The sequence below is a fragment of the Myxine glutinosa genome, chromosome 4, assembly GCF_964187855.1.
Source record: "Myxine glutinosa chromosome 4, kmMyxGlut1.1, whole genome shotgun sequence".
NCBI classification, from domain to species: domain Eukaryota; kingdom Metazoa; phylum Chordata; class Myxini; order Myxiniformes; family Myxinidae; genus Myxine; species Myxine glutinosa.
In genome coordinates this window covers 27,898,945-27,921,230 of record NC_136264.1, presented here as the reverse complement: position 1 = coordinate 27,921,230, position 22,286 = coordinate 27,898,945, and the positions used below count along the sequence as shown (strand labels likewise).

At 48.4% G+C, this 22,286-nt stretch overlaps 1 protein-coding gene across 2 annotated transcripts in view; it reads left to right on the top strand.

Moving 5' to 3' along the window:
* Positions 1–22,286, top strand: part of LOC137424534 (agrin) — a 193,641-nt gene that overhangs the window by 115,056 nt on the left and 56,299 nt on the right. For both annotated transcript variants that reach the window (XM_078775570.1, XM_068112090.2), the window contains exons 12-16: positions 487–589; positions 1,419–1,556; positions 1,707–1,853; positions 11,553–11,665; positions 13,831–13,954. In XM_078775570.1, the coding sequence (XP_078631696.1) occupies positions 487–589; positions 1,419–1,556; positions 1,707–1,853; positions 11,553–11,665; positions 13,831–13,954 (625 nt within the window). The remainder of the gene's footprint in view (positions 1–486; positions 590–1,418; positions 1,557–1,706; positions 1,854–11,552; positions 11,666–13,830; positions 13,955–22,286) is intronic.

Here is a 22,286-nt window from a genome sequence, read left to right as displayed (position 1 = left end):
TCGACAAGTACAACGCTTAGTCTGATCAGTTTCAAATTTATTTAGTGTGATCTACGCAACAATTATATTAGAGAATATAAATTTATGATGTCATCGCTCACGGGGTCTGGCAGCCATATTGGACCATAGAAAAAAACCCTTTAAAAACAGAAGAGTTGGCGCGCACCAAGTTGACCCGCAAGGTAAGTATTCTATGAAAACCATCTAGTTGATAAAGGTACATTTCATGATCTTAATAACTCAAGAAAAGAAACTTTCTTTTATGTTCTTAATACAAGAAAATAATAAATAGCACAAAAACAATGCAAGGGATCCCTGTGAAACAGAAACTAATCAAATAAATCGACTGTTGTAAACAAGTAATTCACTTTGTGTAATAAAAGCAAAGCTCATGTGGCAAAATATTATTTTTGGGATTTTATTCCGGTCTTTATATCCTGACCTCACCAGCTGGACCCCTAATGTAATGATCGTTTACCCACGCAGGTGTGCGGCTCAGATGGCATGACCTACAAGAGCCGTTGCCACCTTCTTGCTTCCGCCTGCCTTGGCTTTGACGTCACTACGGTCCATGTTGGGTCATGCACCGGTCAGCTGCACATCACCCAACGCAAAACCATTCCCTTGCACTGACTGTGGTGGCTTCGTTCTTTCAGCGTTAACCCTTAACTGCCAAGCCATGGAAGTTGTCGGCCACCATGCTTCATATCTAACCCCAAGCTTCCATTCAATCAGCTACTCATCTTTTAATCTAAGGCCCAAGGAGAGACTTGCACCTCGACCTCGGATCTAACAAGTCGGTTGCCAAAACGATTCACCTAATGCTACTTCAAACGACGACCTTTTTCAAACACCAAGCTGACCCCTCATATTTAATTTCTTTCATTTTCTTGCCATTTCTGTGTGCCATTCTTGCTTTTCCTTCTCTAGTATTGCATGGCTTATAAGGTAATCAACGTCGCTGTAACAACAGCTTTACCTGTATCTCCCAACTTCCTGTATGCTCTTGCCCTCACCAACTGGCCGCCCTTCCATTCCTACATTATCCACAGCTTGATGGACCTTTTGTTAGTAATATGATTTTGCATGTTCCACATGTGTATCACTGCATTTCTTCAGGCTGCATGAACAGGGTGCAAGGTGAAGATTTACAGGTTGTTTTGCACAGCGACACGTTGCACGTTAACTAATCGTAAGGAGCTGAGGCTGAATGGTGTGTGATCCTCGCAGTTATTTGAGTGCCATTTGATGCAGATTAAAGACCATTGATCTTCATTTCCATTTTGCTCGTTGCCTCTCCGTACACGCATTCATTCATACAGGTGCCAGGTTTTCAGGATCATGTTTTACTCTGTGTGAGCGCAACGGTCATGTGCCCCTTTCCCCTGCTCTCCAATATTTCTTCAACGATCCTTCAGGCATCCCAATGCCCACAATTCCTGCTACGCCGCTGTCCGTGCCCACAACCAATGCGTCATGGTCGGACGATGATCAAGGAAGTGGGGAACTGGAGGGGAGTGGCAGGGACACAGAGAGCAGTGGAGAGTTGCCAGTTGGTAAGTCCTGTGGTAGTCTCTGTTTATGATTGGTATTTTGTGTGTGACCCATGAACCATGTGTAAAAATGTCAGTGTTTATGACCCAAAACTCGTCACTTGGTAGAGATTTCCTGTGAAGCTTGTGGCTTCTTCTCTTGCCTCCTTGCAGGTGCTGCTGCTCTTGATGGGATGACCATCCCTCTTGCTACACCTGCGTCGTCTATCCTCGCGCGCTCCACCTGCGATAAAGCTCTGCATGGTTGCTGTCCAGATGGACGAACGGCAGCTCAGAACAAACAGGGATTAGGCTGCCCTGGTAAAAACTGCAAAAATTACTCCAATAAATGATAACAACCACTACGGTACCCGAGTGGTGCCAGCGCACTACTAGCACTGGTACTCCTAGTGAAATCGATCCTGAAAGGCAAAATTGGGCATGTTAATATATGACCAGAATGATGGCGGGTGGTGGATTAAGGTGGTGGATATACATATACCCTTTAGACCCCGAGAACCGTTAGACCTTTACACCTGTTAAGTCCCATTCGAGCCCTTAGACCTCAACACCATTTAGACTCCTTCTACCCTTCAAACAGATTAGACAGCTTGGACCCTTAACCATATAGAGCTTTGCACCACTTCGACCATTTTAGATTGCAAATAAATTGCAAATCAATAATATCACCAATATTACAAATAAATTACAAATCAATAATATCACCAATATTACAAATAAATAATATCACCAATATTACAAATAAATACAAATAAATAATATCACCAATATTATAAATAAATTACAAATAAATAATATCACCAATATTACAAATAAATAATATCACCAATATTACAAATAAATTACAAATAAATAATATCACCAATATTACAAATAAATATAAATAAATAATATCACCAATATTACAAATAAATACAAATAAATAATATCACCAATATTACAAATAAATAATATCACCAATATTACAAATAAATTACAAATCAATAATATCACCAATATTACAAATAAATAATATCACCAATATTACAAATAAATACAAAAAATAATATCACCAATATTACAAATAAATACAAATAAATAATATCACCAATATTACAAATAAATTACAAATAAATAATATCACCAATATTACAAATAAATTGCAAATAAATAATATTGTTGCGAATATGGAATTTGACCTCCATATCCGCTTGTAAATATTCCCCTATCTTCTCCGATACTCCCCAACTCTCCCCTTACCCCATTCCCTAGTCCCATTGTCTGTAAACAACACCCATTAGAGCCGATCTTCCCCTTCATTCCCCCATTAAATGTCGTGCCCAGGTCCCCCGCACCACACGTAGACAATTATAGGACATCTTGCTAGTTATTCTTAATCTATGTCAGTTAAGGACTTGTTTCCATTAATTATGACTCTTCGTTGCACCAGAATGTGATGATATGGCACCAGTAGGAGTTTAGGACCTTCCCATACCTCCCCGCATCTCTTCCCATCATCTCAAGCTCCAACAACAACCACAACAACAGCGGCTTTGCGTCCTCACTCCGGCTCGGTTGGCCGCCATTGAACCTGTGCTCGACGGGGTTACCCAGAAGGGGGCTCCCTGTCGGCCCCTCGTCAAGGGCGGAGCCGGTAACCCCCGCACCCAATGAGAAGCCATGGGCCGATGCCATATGGGGCGGAGCTAACGAGCGAGGGCGTGACTCCCCGCCGGATATACGCGGCCCCGCGCCGGACGTGACGTGAGATGCGCCCCGAGCTTGGAAGGACAAGACGCCACCCTCCCGAGCGCTGAGCGACCTCCCCGGCATCTCCACCAAAGTCGCGACCCACGAGCGCTGAGCGACCTCCCCGCATCTGCTGGACACCACCGTACGTGATTCTGTCCCTGAGCCAGGTGCACCTGAGCCATCGACTGCCGCTTTCCTGGCCATCAAACCCCGTGTGAGTGAGCCTTGTCCCGTTTATCTGTGGTCTGTCTAGGGTTAATATAAGAGTGTGTTTAAGTGCCCACCTTCCTATGTTTCCCTCTTGTCCTTGTAATCTAACCTTTTTCCGTACGAATATACTTGAGAACTGAACCCCTGGTGTCGTATTGTGTCATTATAACCCAGCCGGGTGTCTTCTCTTTCCTATTGAGCCAGCATAGCGCGGCTTCGTCGACGTTCGAGTACAATCGGGTAACTTGTACGGATACGGCGGCCATCCCGCTCGGCCCACCATACCATCAAAGTCGTATCTGTAACAATTGGTGTCGGGAGTGAGATTCGAGGCCCGACCAAATTTTGAAGAAAAAAAAAAAACGAATAGAGGAAAAAAAAAAAATTTGGTCAAAATTTGGAGCGGCCGAAATTTGTTTTGTTTTACGAAACTCGAATTTTGCAAGTCGCGCTATGGCGGATCAAGACGGCTGGGGTCCGGTAGGGGAGAGTGAAGCAGGGTCGGTCCAGGACCAAATTGAGGGACATGAGGAGAGCGAAGCAGTGAGGGCGGCAGGTTCGCAAAATAGCGCCGTCACGCACGAAGTAGCGGGCGCGCAAAATGGCGCGCTCGCTCACGTGGTTGAAGGGTCCCAAAATAGCGTCGCCGCGGAGGGCGAGCCTGCGGTGGCGGCTGGGGACGCTGGGCAAACCGGGTTTGACCTCAGATTATTCTTGACCCAACTGAATGCAAAAATGGATAGGATGGAGGGCCAAATGAGGGTTAATAGTGAGCGATTAGAGGGCCAAATGGGGGTAATGGGAAACCAAATGGGGGTAATGAGGGACGAAGCGAGGGCTCGGAGTGAGCAATTGGGGGTAATGAGGGACGAAGCGAGGGCTCGGAGTGAGCAATTGGGGGTAATGAGGGACGAAGCGAGGGGTACCAGTGAGGGGTTAGACAATAATTTTGAGGAGTTAGACAAGAAATTTGGGAAGATAGACAATAATTTTGAGGGGTTAGACAACGGGATAAAAGAAGTGAAAAATGGGTTAATGGGGGTAGAAAATAGAATGGCTGCCCAGGAGAATCAGATAGAGGGAGTGAAAAATGGGTTAGAGGGGTTAGAAAACAGTATGGAAGGCAAATTGAGGGACATGAGGGACCAAGCGGAAAGGGAAGTTAAACAAATGGAGCAGCAGATAGAGGGGGTCAGAATGGGGGTAGAAACCAAACTGGATGCTCACAGGGAGGAAATGGAGCAGATGAGGGTGGCATCTGGGCAGGAGATGCAAGTGATGGGAGAGGAGATCAGAGGAGGAGTGAGTGAGGAGGTCGGAGGAGTGCGCGAGGAGGTGAGGCACTGTGAGGAGCACATGGAAAAGGAGGTGAGAAAGGCGACTGTAAAGTTACAAGGGGGCATAGAGGACCTGACGCAAGAGGTGGAGCAGCTGACGGTGGGACAGACGGAGTTAGTGGAGCAGGTTCAAAGGAACACTGCGGTATTAGGAGGTTTAAAGGCGACACAGAAAGAACTCAAAAAACGACTTGGTAGCGACGAAGAGGGAATGTCAGATGGTACGTGAGGGACTGACAACGAGGTTGGACGAGGTGATAGAGGTAATGGAGACGACGGACCGGCAGGTGAGGACGCACATGGAAACGGTCAAGGTAGCCTTAGAGGACGAGCTTGAGGAGACGTACCGGGGAATAAAAGAGGTGAGGCACAAATTAGAAGAAGTGGAAGAAGGGGTGAGCGAAATTAAGAAGCGACGGAGAGGGGATAACAAGGAGATAAAAGAGGAGATAAAAGAATTGGTCCAAAGTCTGTGTTTGGATCGTGATGATGTGCTCATTAACCGGATGAGGGATTCGCAGGTGATGGAGGAGAAGCGAAGAGGAAGAGGACCCGGTGTAAGTGGTGACCAATATGGTCGTGCGTATGATGCGCCAGGGGATTTAAGAAGCTTGGGGGTCGAGATAGACCCGGGTGTTCGTGAGAGGCCACTGGTGAAGTGTGCGACAGGTCTGGTGTGCGAAAGAGGAGGTGTGCGAGAAAGTCCGACTCTGGGGTGTGTGAGGAAAAAGTGCGTGCCAAGGAGTGAGGGTGCTGGCGAGAGTGAGTCGGTCGTAGCGCGTGTGCGAGGGAGCACATGGAAGCGTGGTGTGGTGAGTGTTACAGAGGGTGTAACGGGAGAGTGTGCGCGAGAAAGGTGTGTGACGGACAGGTGCATGAGGAAAGAGTGCGCTGTCAGAAGTAAGGAAGAGTGTCCACCTGTGGTGAGTGTTACAGAGGGTGTAACGGGAGAGTGTGCGCGAGAAAGGTGTGTGACGGACAGGTGCATGAGGAAAGAGTGCGCTGTCAAGAGTAAGGGTGAGTGCGCTGTCAGGAATGGAGGTGAAAGTAGTGAGAGTGACATGGAGCGTGAGTTAGTTGTGACAGGTGAGCGAGGATGTACACCTGGGATGGAAGGATGCACACCTGGAATGGTAGAGCGTGAGTGGGAATGCACGCTGGAGTTGGTGGTGAGGCACGTGAGTGGGTGTGCGAATGAGGGCACACCTGTGATTGTCACAGAGGAGGTGACAGAGGAGGGGGCGCGAAGAGGTGTGTTGGTGTGGTGTGCTACCAACGGATGTGTGCCAAAGTGTTCGGTGGTCAGGTGTGTGACCAAGGCTGTGAGTGGAATGGGTGTGCCTGGGTGTGTAAGGAACGGTACAAGGAGCATGGAAACGGCTGGAGGTGTGAGCAAGGAACGGGCTGCGGGGTGTAAGCGTCCAGGTGAAGCATCGACGTTACACGGGTTAGAGGTTAGAGCGACTTTTAGCCGAAGCAGGCCCTCGGTGCGTGCCGGGCCTCGCTTTGAACGGCCGCGTCCAGGCTCCACTAGGCGGAGCTGGCAGCCCGATAGAAAGGGTCGTCATGGCGACCACTTTTTGGTGAGACGTGCCGGCAGGTCGAGATCGGGGCATTGGATGGCTCCGTGCCGAGATGGTGCGTGGGATCTCGGCCCGGGTAAACCTCCTTCCCTGCACCGAATGCGGGACGCACCCAGCCGCTGGCACAGAACAACCAGCATTCATGGCTTGGCTTTACGAAGCCGGGCTTTGGACAGGAATTGGCGCACCGAGAGGTATTAGTGAGTCGACTGGGTGATGAGGTTAGTGTTTTGGACCCAAAATTAGAGAAAAACAAAATTTGATGATTGGCAAGGGATTGGCAGTAGTGATTGGCAGATGATGGGCAGTGATTGGCAAATTTTTAATTTGTTGCAATTTGATGTGCGAAATTGGTAGTGAGAGACCCCCGATGTGGTGGGATGGCAAATCCACCATCCTTCCCATATGGGGGGGCAAAGGAGCAATAGTTTATGGGGTGTATGGCAGTGAAAACTAGCCCGGGTGGGTTAGGATATGGTGTGTAGGGATCTAGCGAAGATGACCTTAGGTAACGTTAAGGTTAGTTAGTGACTGATACCTGTAGTGGGGACGCAGGTAGATTAGTGTGGATGATAATGACGTGGGAGCGCAATAGTTTAAAGGGACGACTAGGAAGCGCAAGTTTCAGAAGGGAGTAGTTAGCCGAGATGATGCCGTGTTTGTGAGAATTGAACAGGTGTGATTGCACAGGTGTGCAACTGGACAGGTGTGTGGAGCAGTGTATGAGTAGTGAGTGTGTGGATCAGCGCGAATGCGCTTGGGGAGAGAAGGGTGCAGGTGGCACCAGGTGTGAGAGCACAGGTGTGCAGGTACAGGTGTGTGGAGAGAGTTGGAGTGAGTGGTACGGAGTGGTGTGCATGGTGCGAAGGTGTGGATGGGGGAAGAGTGGACCCCTTTCACGAGTACCCGGGGCGGGTAGTGTAAGTGTTAGGTAGAGGGTACAGGTAAATTGTGGTTGGATATTGGCATCTGTGGTGCGGTTGCAGAATGGTGTTGTGAATGGGTGCATTAGTGTTGTGGAAATGGCTGGGCGTGTAGCCTGTTAGTGTGTGTAGTTGGTTGGGCACTCCACCACTGTGAGGATGTCGGCCAGGTGAGGCCGCAGGTGGGCTCTGGGAGCCGGTAGTTGTGAGTGGGTGCCTGAGGATCCCGGGTGTGGATCGGGCAGCCCAGTGCCAGAGAGGGCACGGAGTGGGGAGAGAGCCAGAGGGCCTTCCCCAGGTAGTTAGGTTAGGGTAAGGAGCAGGTAAGCTCGGAGGCAACTGCAGTGGTGGAGGTGTGCAGGTGGGTAGACCCACTGGGAGAGGTACACGCCACAGCCCAGAAATTGTACGAGGGCACCGGGAGATGAATCGGGGGAGTGAGACCCCAAATTGAAGAGCACCACAGTTTGGCCAATGGGAATTGGTTTTTAGAACCCATAGTGTAAGAGGGCCAATGGTTTGGCCGGAGAAAGACCCCGGGTAGTGTAAAGTTGTTAAAGTCATTTAGGAAATAGTTAGGATTGATGAACCTGTCGCACCATACGCAGCCACTTGCCTGTGGTGATGATGATGACTCCACACCTGTGTTTTCTTTGTTTGTGTTGCAGAAATGAGAATTGCTGTTGGATTTGTGAGACGCATCACGACGTGGATGAGACATTGGGGTGATTCCATCTCTCCCTCCCTAGGAGGGACTGATGATGAATTGGTGATGGCAAATTTTGATGTTGAGTTGGAAATGGCAAATTTTGATGAGAGTTGAAAATGGCAAATTTGATTGGTTAGGAGGGAGAGAAGACGAATTTGGTATATGGGAGGAACGGGGAAGACAGTAGGGATGTTTGTGGATTTGTAAAGTAGATGTTTATGGGTAGTGTTGTGTTTTGTTGATACAGTAAGGGGTAAGGGAGGGGCCATGTAGGTTACCTGGTGGGGGGGGCGTACGGTAGGAACGTACCTGTCTCACCTGGTTCCCATGTGCCCCCAGTGTGCATCACCTTGCATTGCGTGCATTTTTGCGCCCTTACCACCTTACTCACTTGTTTCTTCTTTTGTCTCCCACCTCCGAGGATCTGGCTTTGGGGTAGAGAGAGAGGAAAGAGAGGTGCTGGCTACGCAGTTGTGGGCCTGCACTTTCGCTGTTGGCTGCCTGGATCGATACACCATATGGACCGCAATGTTTGTGGCCACCCACAATGGACCGCAGTTCGTTTGCGGCCAAGCACCACCCGGGGATGGACCTATGGGTCAACGTGGCACCTATGCCATACAGGTGAACCACTTTTAGTTGACACCAAGTGCACCACAAGAAGAGCAAGAGACACCTGCAGGGTTAGGGGTTGTTGAAGTTATTTTTAATCATTGAACAATGGTGACTGCACCGATTGGTGGTGGGGTGGTGCTTTTGATGCTGGGGAAGGGTGCTCTGCACGTTATTAAAGGCCGTCGGCCACAGAGCACTCGTGGGTTGGTGTATCGATGTTGGCAAGCGCGCTCTCTCTATGCATAACATCTGCATGTGTTCCTCCAAAGACAGGTCCTGGATCGTAGTGTAGATATCAGCGTAATCTTGTAAATAATGCTCCCTACCGGCTGTATGTTTAGTTTGAGAATTCTTTCCGGATTCGGTTATCCTGTGGGTGTGTTTCTGAGAGGAGAAGGGTGCAACGTCGCAGGGGGACATATTTACTCATTTGTGAATATCTATAAAACTGTCGCACTCAGGGTAGAGTTAATAGTAGAGGGAACTACATTGCGTGCCACACTAAAGTAGGTAAAAATTTATCGGGTCGGGACGCCCCGAGGGTAGAGAAGGGTGCAATGTTGCGAATATGGAATTTGACCTCCATATCCGCTTGTAAATATTCCCCTATCTTCTCCGATACTCCCCAACTCTCCCCTTACCCCATTCCCTAGTCCCATTGTCTGTAAACAACACCCATTAGAGCCGATCTTCCCCTTCATTCCCCCATTAAATGTCGTGCCCAGGTCCCCCGCACCACACGTAGACAATTATAGGACATCTTGCTAGTTATTCTTAATCTATGTCAGTTAAGGACTTGTTTCCATTAATTATGACTCTTCGTTGCACCAGAATGTGATGATATGGCACCAGTAGGAGTTTAGGACCTTCCCATACCTCCCCGCATCTCTTCCCATCATCTCAAGCTCCAACAACAACCACAACAACAGCGGCTTTGCGTCCTCACTCCGGCTCGGTTGGCCGCCATTGAACCTGTGCTCGACGGGGTTACCCAGAAGGGGGCTCCCTGTCGGCCCCTCGTCAAGGGCGGAGCCGGTAACCCCCGCACCCAATGAGAAGCCATGGGCCGATGCCATATGGGGCGGAGCTAACGAGCGAGGGCGTGACTCCCCGCCGGATATACGCGGCCCCGCGCCGGACGTGACGTGAGATGCGCCCCGAGCTTGGAAGGACAAGACGCCACCCTCCCGAGCGCTGAGCGACCTCCCCGGCATCTCCACCAAAGTCGCGACCCACGAGCGCTGAGCGACCTCCCCGCATCTGCTGGACACCACCGTACGTGATTCTGTCCCTGAGCCAGGTGCACCTGAGCCATCGACTGCCGCTTTCCTGGCCATCAAACCCCGTGTGAGTGAGCCTTGTCCCGTTTATCTGTGGTCTGTCTAGGGTTAATATAAGAGTGTGTTTAAGTGCCCACCTTCCTATGTTTCCCTCTTGTCCTTGTAATCTAACCTTTTTCCGTACGAATATACTTGAGAACTGAACCCCTGGTGTCGTATTGTGTCATTATAACCCAGCCGGGTGTCTTCTCTTTCCTATTGAGCCAGCATAGCGCGGCTTCGTCGACGTTCGAGTACAATCGGGTAACTTGTACGGATACGGCGGCCATCCCGCTCGGCCCACCATACCATCAAAGTCGTATCTGTAACAATATCACCAATATTACAAATAAATTACAAATAAATAATATCACCAATATTACAAATAAATTACAAATAAATAATATCACCAATATTACAAATATATTTGTTTTGCCAATCTTTGAGGTCAGTCAGTTCAGCACTGGTACGGTTTTCCAGAGGGCCTGGGTGCGATTCCTGGTCTGGGCATGTAATTTTCCCTCATAAATCAATTGAATTATTTCATCCTTTTAATTAATCTAATTGCTTCACTGCACCCCCAGTGGTGTTTGTAATAGCGGACATGGATTTGTCACCCCATTGGAGGAAGACCCTCTCGTGTTCAGGCCATTGGTGCTCCGATGGTTGGCAGCGAGTGCCCCGGAAGCAGTGACGGAAAGAGAGTGGCAATCATATGCGTGGGAATAATTGCATGCTCAGCCAGTCAGGGTCACCCAGATAGCTCAGATGGCAGAGCATCGGTACGGTTTTCCAGAGGACCTGGGTTCGATTCCTGGTTTGGGCATGTCATTATCCAATATATATCAATTTAAATACATTTGTACAAAATAAACGTTTGTATTATGATTGGTGTAAAATCTGACAACACAGCAACTCACATACAGTCATTACCCTCAGTTACACAAGCCTGTTCCTCTTTAATGCGGTTTTGGAGATGAATGTTAAAAATTCCATGGGTTGCAAGACGAACAATCAAATCAGTATTTAGAATAAATTATCCCACCATGTACATTAGAAGTGTTGATGCCAAAACAGAAACTGTCATACATTGGACACATGATGCTTGCAGAAAACAAAAGTCTGGAGAAATCAAACATGCTTTGTATGGTTCAGGGAAGGTTCGGCCACGACTTTACGGAACTAGACAACATGATAACTACTACCAGATAATGAATCATTCATTTGGGTTCAAGTAAATGTAAATCTAAGAAGGTTTTGTGGCTCAGGAGTGCATGCGAGACATGTTCGGCGAGGTAGGGATCATTGGTAACTGTGCTCATGGTACATAGAATGTACTTGATCCCCACACCTTGATTTGGCCAATTTGTGGAGAATAAAGATGTTCACTCATCTGCATTGTGGTTCAATAGCTTGTTTAATGTGGTATAATTAACATGACTGATGGTGTGATTATAGGCTGGTTTCGGTGTTCATTGACAACATCGTGACTTGGTAAATGTGGAAGGCAACATTGAAATGGTTGGTGTTCTAAGAAAGATCTTACATTGTGGAGTGTACTGCGGTGAGCAGAAACTCGTTTGTTGGCGGGCACTGTACACCTGGAAGGTCCAGAGCTCGGACCTTGGCTAAGTGACCCTCAGTCGGAGCAGGCCGCGGAGGTGCTAAGCAGCGTGAGCGGAATGGTAAGGCATCAGGTCGTGAGATATTTACTGCTTCGTTTATAATCAGAGCTGCTTAGTTTAATTGGTATTTTACAGAGCAGAGTTTGTGACCCTCTGGCCTGTGAGACATACTTGCATTCATTAGCCATTTTAGTCAATAGCAGAGTACCCACCCTATGGGTGATCTTGTTTTATACATGCAACACATTCTTATAACACATACCTTTATTTGGGCAGTGTATAGGCAATTGACAGCTGTCTCAATCGCTCCCGACAAAAAAAAAAAAAGCAACCCAGGTTACGTGCAAAAATCAAAAACATGCATACTGCTTATAATTCAAAATGTCTCACTGCACTGGAAAATGTAGGGACAGGAATACGGTACATACTGTAAAGGGTGGTACTTGTAATACCTTCTCACACCGAGAGGTGGCGCTGCACGATGCACATTTACATAAAGAATATGCTTCACACCTTCATTCCCCAAAGACCACCGGAAAAGTTTTTTTTTTTAAATACCCATTGACACTAATTAGGGTCATGCTGATCTTACGTGGCAAGTCTGGATGTAATCGGGCTACAACTCTAGAAGGAGTAGAGCTACAAACAAACAAACGAGAAGACGTCATGCGGAGCACGATACTTGCAAAATCCGCCCCCCATCCCCAAGAAAAAAAATTCCATTGATACAGCAAATTGTCCATTTCATCAAGATTTAAATTGACAATCTTGATCAAAGCTCGGGTCAATAGGAAGAAAAGTGACGATTTTTCAGATGAAAAATGATTTTGGAAGGTTGACCTTGAGTTGACCATTGACCTTTTGACCTCAAAAATAGTTAGTTTCCCTATTTACTAACTCAATGTGCAAATGCTGTTCAATTTTCAAGTCAATCGGATGAAAATTGAGGATTTTTAAAACTTGGCCTATGTTGACCTTTTGGCCTACGTTGACCTAAAAAAATGGCTGGTGGTTGAATTCAGTGACCATATATGCAAATCCTCTTAGAATTTCAAGTCAATCGGATGAAAATTGATGATTTTAGAAATTTGGCCTATGTTGACCTTTTGGCCTATGTTGACCTCAAATATACTTGGTGGTTGAATTCAGTGACCAGATGTGCAAGCCCCTTCAAATTTCAAGTAAATCGGATGAAAATTGAGGATTTTAGAAATTTGGCCTATGTTGACCTTTTGGCCTATGTTGACCTCAAAATGGCTGGTGGTTCAAATTCAGTGACCAGATGTGCAAGTCGCCTTCAAATTTCAAGTCAATCGGATGAAAATTGAGGATTTTAGAAATTTGGCCTATGTTGACCTTTTGGCCTACGTTGACCTCAAAAATGGCTGGTGGTTCAAATTCAGTGACCAGATATGCAAGTCCCCTTAAAATTTCAAGTCAATCGGATGAAAATTGAGGATTTTAGAAATTCGGCCTATGTTGACCTTTTGGCCTATGTTGACCTCGAATATACTTGGTGGTTGCATTCAGTGACCAGATATGCAAGTCCTCTTCAAATTTCAAGTCAATCGGATGAAAACTGAGGATTTTAGAAATATGGCAAAGTTGGTGAACTTTGGCCTATGTTGACCTTTTGACCCCAAAAACAATAGGCTTCTCAATTGGGACGACCTATACAACTTGGTGACGTTTCGTGACGATCGGTTTAGAATTGTGACCTGTAGGCCGGTGACAAACAAACAGACAGAACCACAAACGCAACCAACCAATATACTTGCAAAGCTTCGATTTTGCAAGAAGCAAACACCGGTCAGTGAATTATAGTGAGGATTCCGTTTTCTACAAGTTACTGGCTTTCTTGTTTCGCATTCCAAAGAGGTTGACTACAATATTGCGTCTTTGCTTCGCACTAATACAAGTCATCGACTATATTCTGCCGAAGGCAAGAAATAAATGCGTTAAATCCCTATATCCGCGGTTCCCTCGATTCGTTTTCTTACATATGTCAGATAACCAGATATATGATTTAACATGCCAAGATCACACCATCCCCAGGATTTAACACATGTTAATGAAAAAGCAATTGATGTTGATGTTACAGTCTCAAGGTAAACACGTTTTTCGAGCAGCCAGTCGATTGACAACATAATTCTATTTTCCTGTTTCATGTCCTGCTTTGCTGTGCTGTCATGCACTCATTGTCATACAAAGTGGTTTTGTTGCAGCTTTCAGATATTATTCGAGAATCAGAGGCGGGTTCTTCGCTCCTCTCTCTCCAGCTTCTGTCCCTCTCCCATATTCCCGAGAAACAGCAAGCCCTCGCCACCTTCCATGCTCACTTTGACACCGGTACGTTGGTTGAATGGGGATTGGACGGATGCGTGCTGGGAAAGTCAGGGATGTGGTATTCAAACTATTTCCATATCCATGTTTCCACAGGACCACATCTGCATATTAGGTATGCAAAGAAGGTGGATTCACCACTCTTGCTTCTCTTCTTTATCCCATTTTCCCACCTCAAATCTGCCCCTATGCTTTGCTTTCAGCCTACATAATATGTAAAGGGTCACACCATTCTTAGGATTATTGTCCCCTTGCGTCGTGCCTAGTATAGGATCACACCATCCCCAGGATTATTGTCCCCTTGCGTCGTGCCTAGTATAGGGTCACACCATCCCCAGTATTATTGTCCCCTTGCGTCGTGCCTAGTATAGGATCACACCATCCCCAGGATTATTGTCCCCTTGCGTCGTGCCTAGTATAGGATCACACCATCCCCAGGATTATTGCCCCTTGCGTCGTGCCTAGTATAGGATCACACCATCCCCAGGATTATTGCCCCTTGCGTCGTGCCTAGTATAGGATCACACCATCCCCAGGATTATTGTCCCCTTGCGTCGTGCCTAGTATAGGATCACACCATCCCCAGGATTATTGCCCCTTGCGTCGTGCCTAGTATAGGATCACACCATCCCCAGGATTATTGTCCCCTTGCGTCGTGCCTAGTATAGGATCACACCATCCCCAGGATTATTGTCCCCTTGCGTCGTGCCTAGTATAGGATCACACCATCCCCAGTATTATTGCCCCTTGCGTCGTGCCTAGTATAGGATCACACCATCCCCAGTATTATTGCCCCTTGCGTCGTGCCTAGTATAGGGTCACACCATCCCCAGTATTATTGCCCCTTGCGTCGTGCCTAGTATAGGATCACACCATCCCCAGTATTATTGCCCCTTGCGTCGTGCCTAGTATAGGATCACACCATCCCCAGTATTATTGCCCCTTGCGTCGTGCCTAGTATAGGGTCACACCATCCCCAGTATTATTGCCCCTTGCGTCGTGCCTAGTATAGGATCACACCATCCCCAGTATTATTGCCCCTTGCGTCGTGCCTAGTATAGGATCACACCATCCCCAGTATTATTGCCCCTTGCGTCGTGCCTAGTATAGGGTCACACCATCCCCAGTATTATTGCCCCTTGCGTCGTGCCTAGTATAAGATCACACCATCCCCAGGATTATTGTCCCCTTGCGTCGTGCCTAGTATAGGATCACACCATCCCCAGGATTATTGTCCCCTTGCGTCGTGCCTAGTATAGGATCACACCATCACCAGGATTATTGTCCCCTTGCGTCGTGCCTAGTATAGGATCACACCATCCCCAGGATTATTGTCCCCTTGCGTCGTGCCTAGTATAGGATCACACCATCCCCAGTATTATTGCCCCTTGCGTCGTGCCTAGTATAGGATCACACCATCACCAGGATTATTGTCCCCTTGCGTCGTGCCTAGTATAGGATCACACCATCCCCAGGATTATTGCCCCTTGCGTCGTGCCTAGTATAGGATCACACCATCACCAGGATTATTGTCCCCTTGCGTCGTGCCTAGTATAGGATCACACCATCCCCAGTATTATTGTCCCCTTGCGTCGTGCCTAGTATAGGATCACACCATCCCCAGGATTATTGTCCCCTTGCGTCGTGCCTAGTATAGGATCACACCATCCCCAGGATTATTGTCCCCTTGCGTCGTGCCTAGTATAGGATCACACCATCCCCAGGATTATTGTCCCCTTGCGTCGTGCCTAGTATAGGATCACACCATCCCCAGGATTATTGTCCCCTTGCGTCGTGCCTAGTATAGGATCACACCATCCCCAGTATTATTGTCCCCTTGCGTCGTGCCTAGTATAGGATCACACCATCCCCAGGATTATTGTCCCCTTGCGTCGTGCCTAGTATAGGATCACACCATCCCCAGGATTATTGTCCCCTTGCGTCGTGCCTAGTATAGGATCACACCATCCCCAGGATTATTGTCCCCTTGCGTCGTGCCTAGTATAGGATCACACCATCCCCAGGATTATTGTCCCCTTGCGTCGTGCCTAGTATAGGATCACACCATCCCCAGTATTATTGCCCCTTGCGTCGTGCCTAGTATAGGATCACACCATCACCAGGATTATTGTCCCCTTGCGTCGTGCCTAGTATAGGGTCACACCATCCCCAGGATTATTGTCCCCTTGCGTCGTGCCTAGTATAGGATCACACCATCCCCAGGATTATTGCCCCTTGCGTCGTGCCTAGTATAGGATCACACCATCCCCAGTATTATTGTCCCCTTGCGTCGTGCCTAGTATAGGATCACACCATCCCCAGGATTATTGTCCCCTTGCGTCGTGCCTAGTATAGGATCACACCATCCCCAGGATTATTGCCCCTTGCGTCGTGCCTAGTATAGGATCACACCATCCCCAGGATTATTGCCCCTTGCGTCGTGCCTAGTATAGGATCACACCATCCCCAGGATTATTGCCCCTTGCGTCGTGCCTAGTATAGGATCACACCATCCCCAGTATTATTGCCCCTTGCGTCGTGCCTAGTATAGGATCACACCATCCCCAGTATTATTGCCCCTTGCGTCGTGCCTAGTATAGGGTCACACCATCCCCAGTATTATTGCCCCTTGCGTCGTGCCTAGTATAGGATCACACCATCCCCAGGATTATTGTCCCCTTGCGTCTTGCCTAGTATAGGATCACACCATCCCCAGGATTATTGTCCCCTTGCGTCGTGCCTAGTATAGGATCACACCATCCCCAGGATTATTGTCCCCTTGCGTCGTGCCTAGTATAAGATCACACCATCCCCAGGATTATTGTCCCCTTGCGTCGTGCCTAGTATAGGATCACACCATCCCCAGGATTATTGTCCCCTTGCGTCGTGCCTAGTATAGGATCACACCATCCCCAGGATTATTGTCCCCTTGCGTCGTGCCTAGTATAGGATCACACCATCCCCAGGATTATTGTCCCCTTGCGTCGTGCCTAGTATAGGATCACACCATCCCCAGGATTATTGTCCCCTTGCGTCGTGCCTAGTATAGGATCACACCATCCCCAGTATTATTGCCCCTTGCGTCGTGCCTAGTATAGGATCACACCATCACCAGGATTATTGTCCCCTTGCGTCGTGCCTAGTATAGGATCACACCATCCCCAGGATTATTGCCCCTTGCGTCGTGCCTAGTATAGGATCACACCATCACCAGGATTATTGTCCCCTTGCGTCGTGCCTAGTATAGGGTCACACCATCCCCAGGATTATTGTCCCCTTGCGTCGTGCCTAGTATAGGATCACACCATCCCCAGTATTATTGCCTCTTGCGTCGTGCCTAGTATAGGATCACACCATCCCCAGGATTATTGTCCCCTTGCGTCGTGCCTAGTATAGGATCACACCATCCCCAGTATTATTGTCCCCTTGCGTCGTGCCTAGTATAGGATCACACCATCCCCAGGATTATTGTCCCCTTGCGTCGTGCCTAGTATAGGATCACACCATCCCCAGGATTATTGTCCCCTTGCGTCGTGCCTAGTATAGGATCACACCATCCCCAGTATTATTGCCCCTTGAGTCGTGCCTAGTATAGGATCACACCATCACCAGGATTATTGTCCCCTTGCGTCGTGCCTAGTATAGGATCACCCCATCACCAGGATTATTGTCCCCTTGCGTCGTGCCTAGTATAGGATCACACCATCACCAGGATTATTGTCCCCTTGCGTCGTGCCTAGTATAGGATCACACCATCCCCAGGATTATTGTCCCCTTGCGTCGTGCCTAGTATAGGATCACACCATCCCCAGTATTATTGCCCCTTGCGTCGTGCCTAGTATAGGATCACACCATCACCAGGATTATTGTCCCCTTGCGTCGTGCCTAGTATAGGGTCACACCATCCCCAGGATTATTGTCCCCTTGCGTCGTGCCTAGTATAGGATCACACCATCCACAGGATTATTGCCCCTTGCGTCGTGCCTAGTATAGGATCACACCATCCCCAGTATTATTGTCCCCTTGCGTCGTGCCTAGTATAGGATCACACCATCCCCAGGATTATTGTCCCCTTGCGTCGTGTCTAGTATAGGATCACACCATCCCCAGGATTATTGTCCCCTTGCGTCGTGCCTAGTATAAGATCACACCATCCCCAGGATTATTGCCCCTTGCGTCGTGCCTCGTATAGGATCACACCATCCCCAGGATTATTGTCCCTTTGCGTCGTGCCTAGTATAGGATCACACCATCCCCAGGATTATTGCCCCTTGCGTCGTGCCTAGTATAGGATCACACCATCCCCAGGATTATTGCCCCTTGCGTCGTGCCTAGTATAGGATCACACCATCCCCAGGATTATTGCCCCTTGCGTCGTGCCTAGTATAGGATCACACCATCCCCAGGATTATTGCCCCTTGCGTCGTACCTAGTATAGGATCACACCATCCCCAGTAGTATTGTCCCCTTGCGTCGTGCCTAGTATAGGATCACACCATCCCCAGGATTATTGTCCCCTTGCGTCGTGCCTAGTATAGGATCACACCATCCCCAGGATTATTGCCCCTTGCGTCGTGCCTAGTATAGGATCACACCATCACCAGGATTATTGTCCCCTTGCGTCGTGCCTAGTATAGGATCACACCATCCCCAGGATTATTGTCCCCTTGCGTCGTGCCTAGTATAGGATCACACCATCACCAGTATTATTGTCCCCTTGCGTCGTGCCTAGTATAGGGTCACACCATCACCAGGATTATTGCCCCTTGCGTCGTGCCTAGTATAGGATCACACCATCCCCAGGATTATTGTCCCCTTGCGTCGTGCCTAGTATAGGATCACACCATCCCCAGGATTATTGTCCCCTTGCGTCGTGCCTAGTATAGGATCACACCATCACCAGGATTATTGCCCCTTGCGTCGTGCCTAGTATAGGATCACACCATCACCAGGATTATTGCCCCTTGCGTCGTGCCTCGTATAGGATCACACCATCCCCAGGATTATTATCCCTTTGCGTCGTGCCTAGTATAGGATCACACCATCCCCAGGATTATTGCCCCTTGCGTCGTGCCTAGTATAGGATCACACCATCCCCAGGATTATTGCCCCTTGCGTCGTGCCTAGTATAGGATCACACCATCCCCAGTAGTATTGTCCCCTTGCGTCGTGCCTAGTATAGAGTCACACCATCACCAGGATTATTGCCCCTTGCGTCGTGCCTAGTATAGGATCACACCATCCCCAGGATTATTGCCCCTTGCGTCGTGCCTAGTATAGGATCACACCATCCCCAGTATTACTGCCCATTGCGTCGTGCCTAGTATAGGATCACACCATCCCCAGGATTATTGCCCCTTGCGTCGTGCCTAGTATAGGATCACACCATCCCCAGTATTATTGCCCCTTGCGTCGTGCCTAGTATAGGATCACACCATCCCCAGTATTATTGCCCCTTGCGTCGTGCCTAGTATAGGATCACACCATCCCCAGTATTATTGCCCCTTGCGTCGTGCCTAGTATAGGATCACACCATCCCCAGTATTATTGCCCCTTGCGTCGTGCCTAGTATAGGATCACACCATCCCCAGTATTATTGCCCCTTGCGTCGTGCCTAGTATAGGATCACACCATCCCCAGTATTATTGCCCCTTGCGTCGTGCCTAGTATAGGATCACACCATCCCCAGTATTATTGCCCCTTGCGTCGTGCCTAGTATAGGATCACACCATCCCCAGTATTATTGCCCCTTGCGTCGTGCCTAGTATAGGATCACACCATCCCCAGTATTATTGCCCCTTGCGTCGTGCCTAGTATAGGATCACACCATCCCCAGTATTATTGCCCCTTGCGTCGTGCCTAGTATAGGATCACACCATCCCCAGTATTATTGCCCCTTGCGTCGTGCCTAGTATAGGATCACACCATCCCCAGTATTATTGCCCCTTGCGTCGTGCCTAGTATAGGATCACACCATCCCCAGTATTATTGCCCCTTGCGTCGTGCCTAGTATAGGATCACACCATCCCCAGTATTATTGCCCCTTGCGTCGTGCCTAGTATAGGATCACACCATCCCCAGTATTATTGCCCCTTGCGTCGTGCCTAGTATAGGATCACACCATCCCCAGTATTATTGCCCCTTGCGTCGTGCCTAGTATAGGGTCACACCATCCCCAGTATTATTGCCCCTTGCGTCGTGCCTAGTATAGGATCACACCATCCCCAGTATTATTGCCCCTTGCGTCGTGCCTAGTATAGGATCACACCATCCCCAGTATTATTGCCCCTTGCGTCGTGCCTAGTATAGGGTCACACCATCCCCAGTATTATTGTCCCCTTGCGTCGTGCCTAGTATAGGATCACACCATCCCCAGTATTATTGCCCCTTGCGTCGTGCCTAGTATAGGATCACACCATCCCCAGGATTATTGCCCCTTGCGTCGTGCCTAGTATAGGGTCACACCATCCCCAGTATTATTGTCCCCTTGCGTCGTGCCTAGTATAGGATCACACCATCCCCAGGATTATTGTCCCCTTGCGTCGTGCCTAGTATAGGGTCACACCATCCCCAGTATTATTGTCCCCTTGCGTCGTGCCTAGTATCGGATCACACCATCCCCAGGATTATTGTCCCCTTGCGTCGTGCCTAGTATAAGATCACACCATCACCAGGATTATTGCCACTGGGAACTCAAACTCACCAGTGACAGCCACACATGACACTTACAAGTAAACATACTGTAGGCCATCAAAGGGCCTTGATGATTGAACCCAAAAGCCCAGGAACGATACTCTCTCAGTTAAAACATCCACTCTGCGTTTGGAAGGTAGACGGTTTGAATCCCGGCCGAGTCATCCGAAAGGCTTTAAACATGGTACACGCTGCTTCCTTGCTTGATACTCAGCATTTAAAAGGATCGAGCACAGACAAAGCACAGATGTGATGGGCCTCATGGCCTTTTCCTCTGTTGAAGTTCCTTTCCTTATAAGGGAACTAGTTTAGGAGTCGCGGAAGGCGAGAGAACGAGGCCATTCGTAGGGTTCGAAGATGGTTTATTGTAACAGCAAGAACCAGCACACTAAACTCGAACGGAAGTCGGCACGCTTATATAAAGCCGAAAGCCCTCTTCGGAGGGCGTGGCTCCGGCAACCGCGCGTGCGTCACGTCCGCACAACCACAAGTCCAACAGGCCCGTGCACGTGTATTATGCCCAAATAAGGTAATCACATAAGGTAACCGCCACATGCGGTTACCTGCACATAAGGTAACCGCCACACTAGTATTATATTATTACTAGTGTGACTCGGCGCGCTCCGCGCGCCTCACCACACGTCGTTTCAGAGGGATAGGCATCTTTCACCATTTCGGTGTCTTTTGGGTCTTCAGGGTATTTTGAGTCTTCAGGGTCTTTTGGGTCTTCATTGTGTTTTGGGTCTTCAGGGCCATTTGGGTGCTCAGAGTGGTTTGGATCCTCTAGGCCTTTAAGGATATTTTGGGTCTTTGGGGTCTTTTGGGTCTTCGGTTTCTTCAGGGGCTTTTAGGTCTTAATGGGCTTTTAGGTCTTAAGGGTCTTTTGGTTCCTCTGGGTCTTTAAGGGTGTTTGGGGCATTTTGGTTATTCAGAGTTTTAAGGGTGTTTTGGGTATAAAGGGTCTTTAAGGGCCTTTGGGGGTATTTTGGGTCTTCAGGGTCTTCCAGGTCTTTTGGGTCTTCGGGGTGTTATGGGTCTTTTTGGGTCTTCTGGGTCTATTGGGTCTTCAGGGTGGTTTGCGTCTTCAGGGTCTTTTGGGTATTCGGGGTGTTTTGGGTATTCAGGGTCTTTTGGGTCTTCGGGGTGTTTTGGGTATTCGGGGTGTTTTGGGTCTTTGGGGTCTTTTGGGTCTTCAAAGCAATTTGGGTCTTCAGGGTCTTTTGGATCCTCTGGGCCTTTAAGGGTATTTTGGGTCTTTGGGGTGTTTTGGGTCCTCATGGCGTTTTGGGTCTTCAGGGTCTTTTGGGTCGTCTGGGTCTTCCGGGTGTGTTGGGTCTCCTGGGTCTTTTGGATCTTCGGGGTGTTTTTGGTCTTTGGGGCGTTTTGGGTCTTCACAGTATTTTGGATCTTCAGGGTGTTTTGTGTCTTTGGGGTGTTCGGGGTCTTTTGGGGCCATTTGGGTCTTCAGGGTATTTTGGTGTCCCAGGGCCTTTAAGGGTATTTTGGGTCTTTGGGGTGTTTTGGGTCTTCGGTGTGTTTGGGGTCTGTGGGGTCTTTGGGGTCTTCAGGGTCTTCAGGGGCTTTTGGAGTGATCCACCGATTTTAGTTTCACAGCAACCAGTAAGGTCGAAAGAAAAAGAAGAGT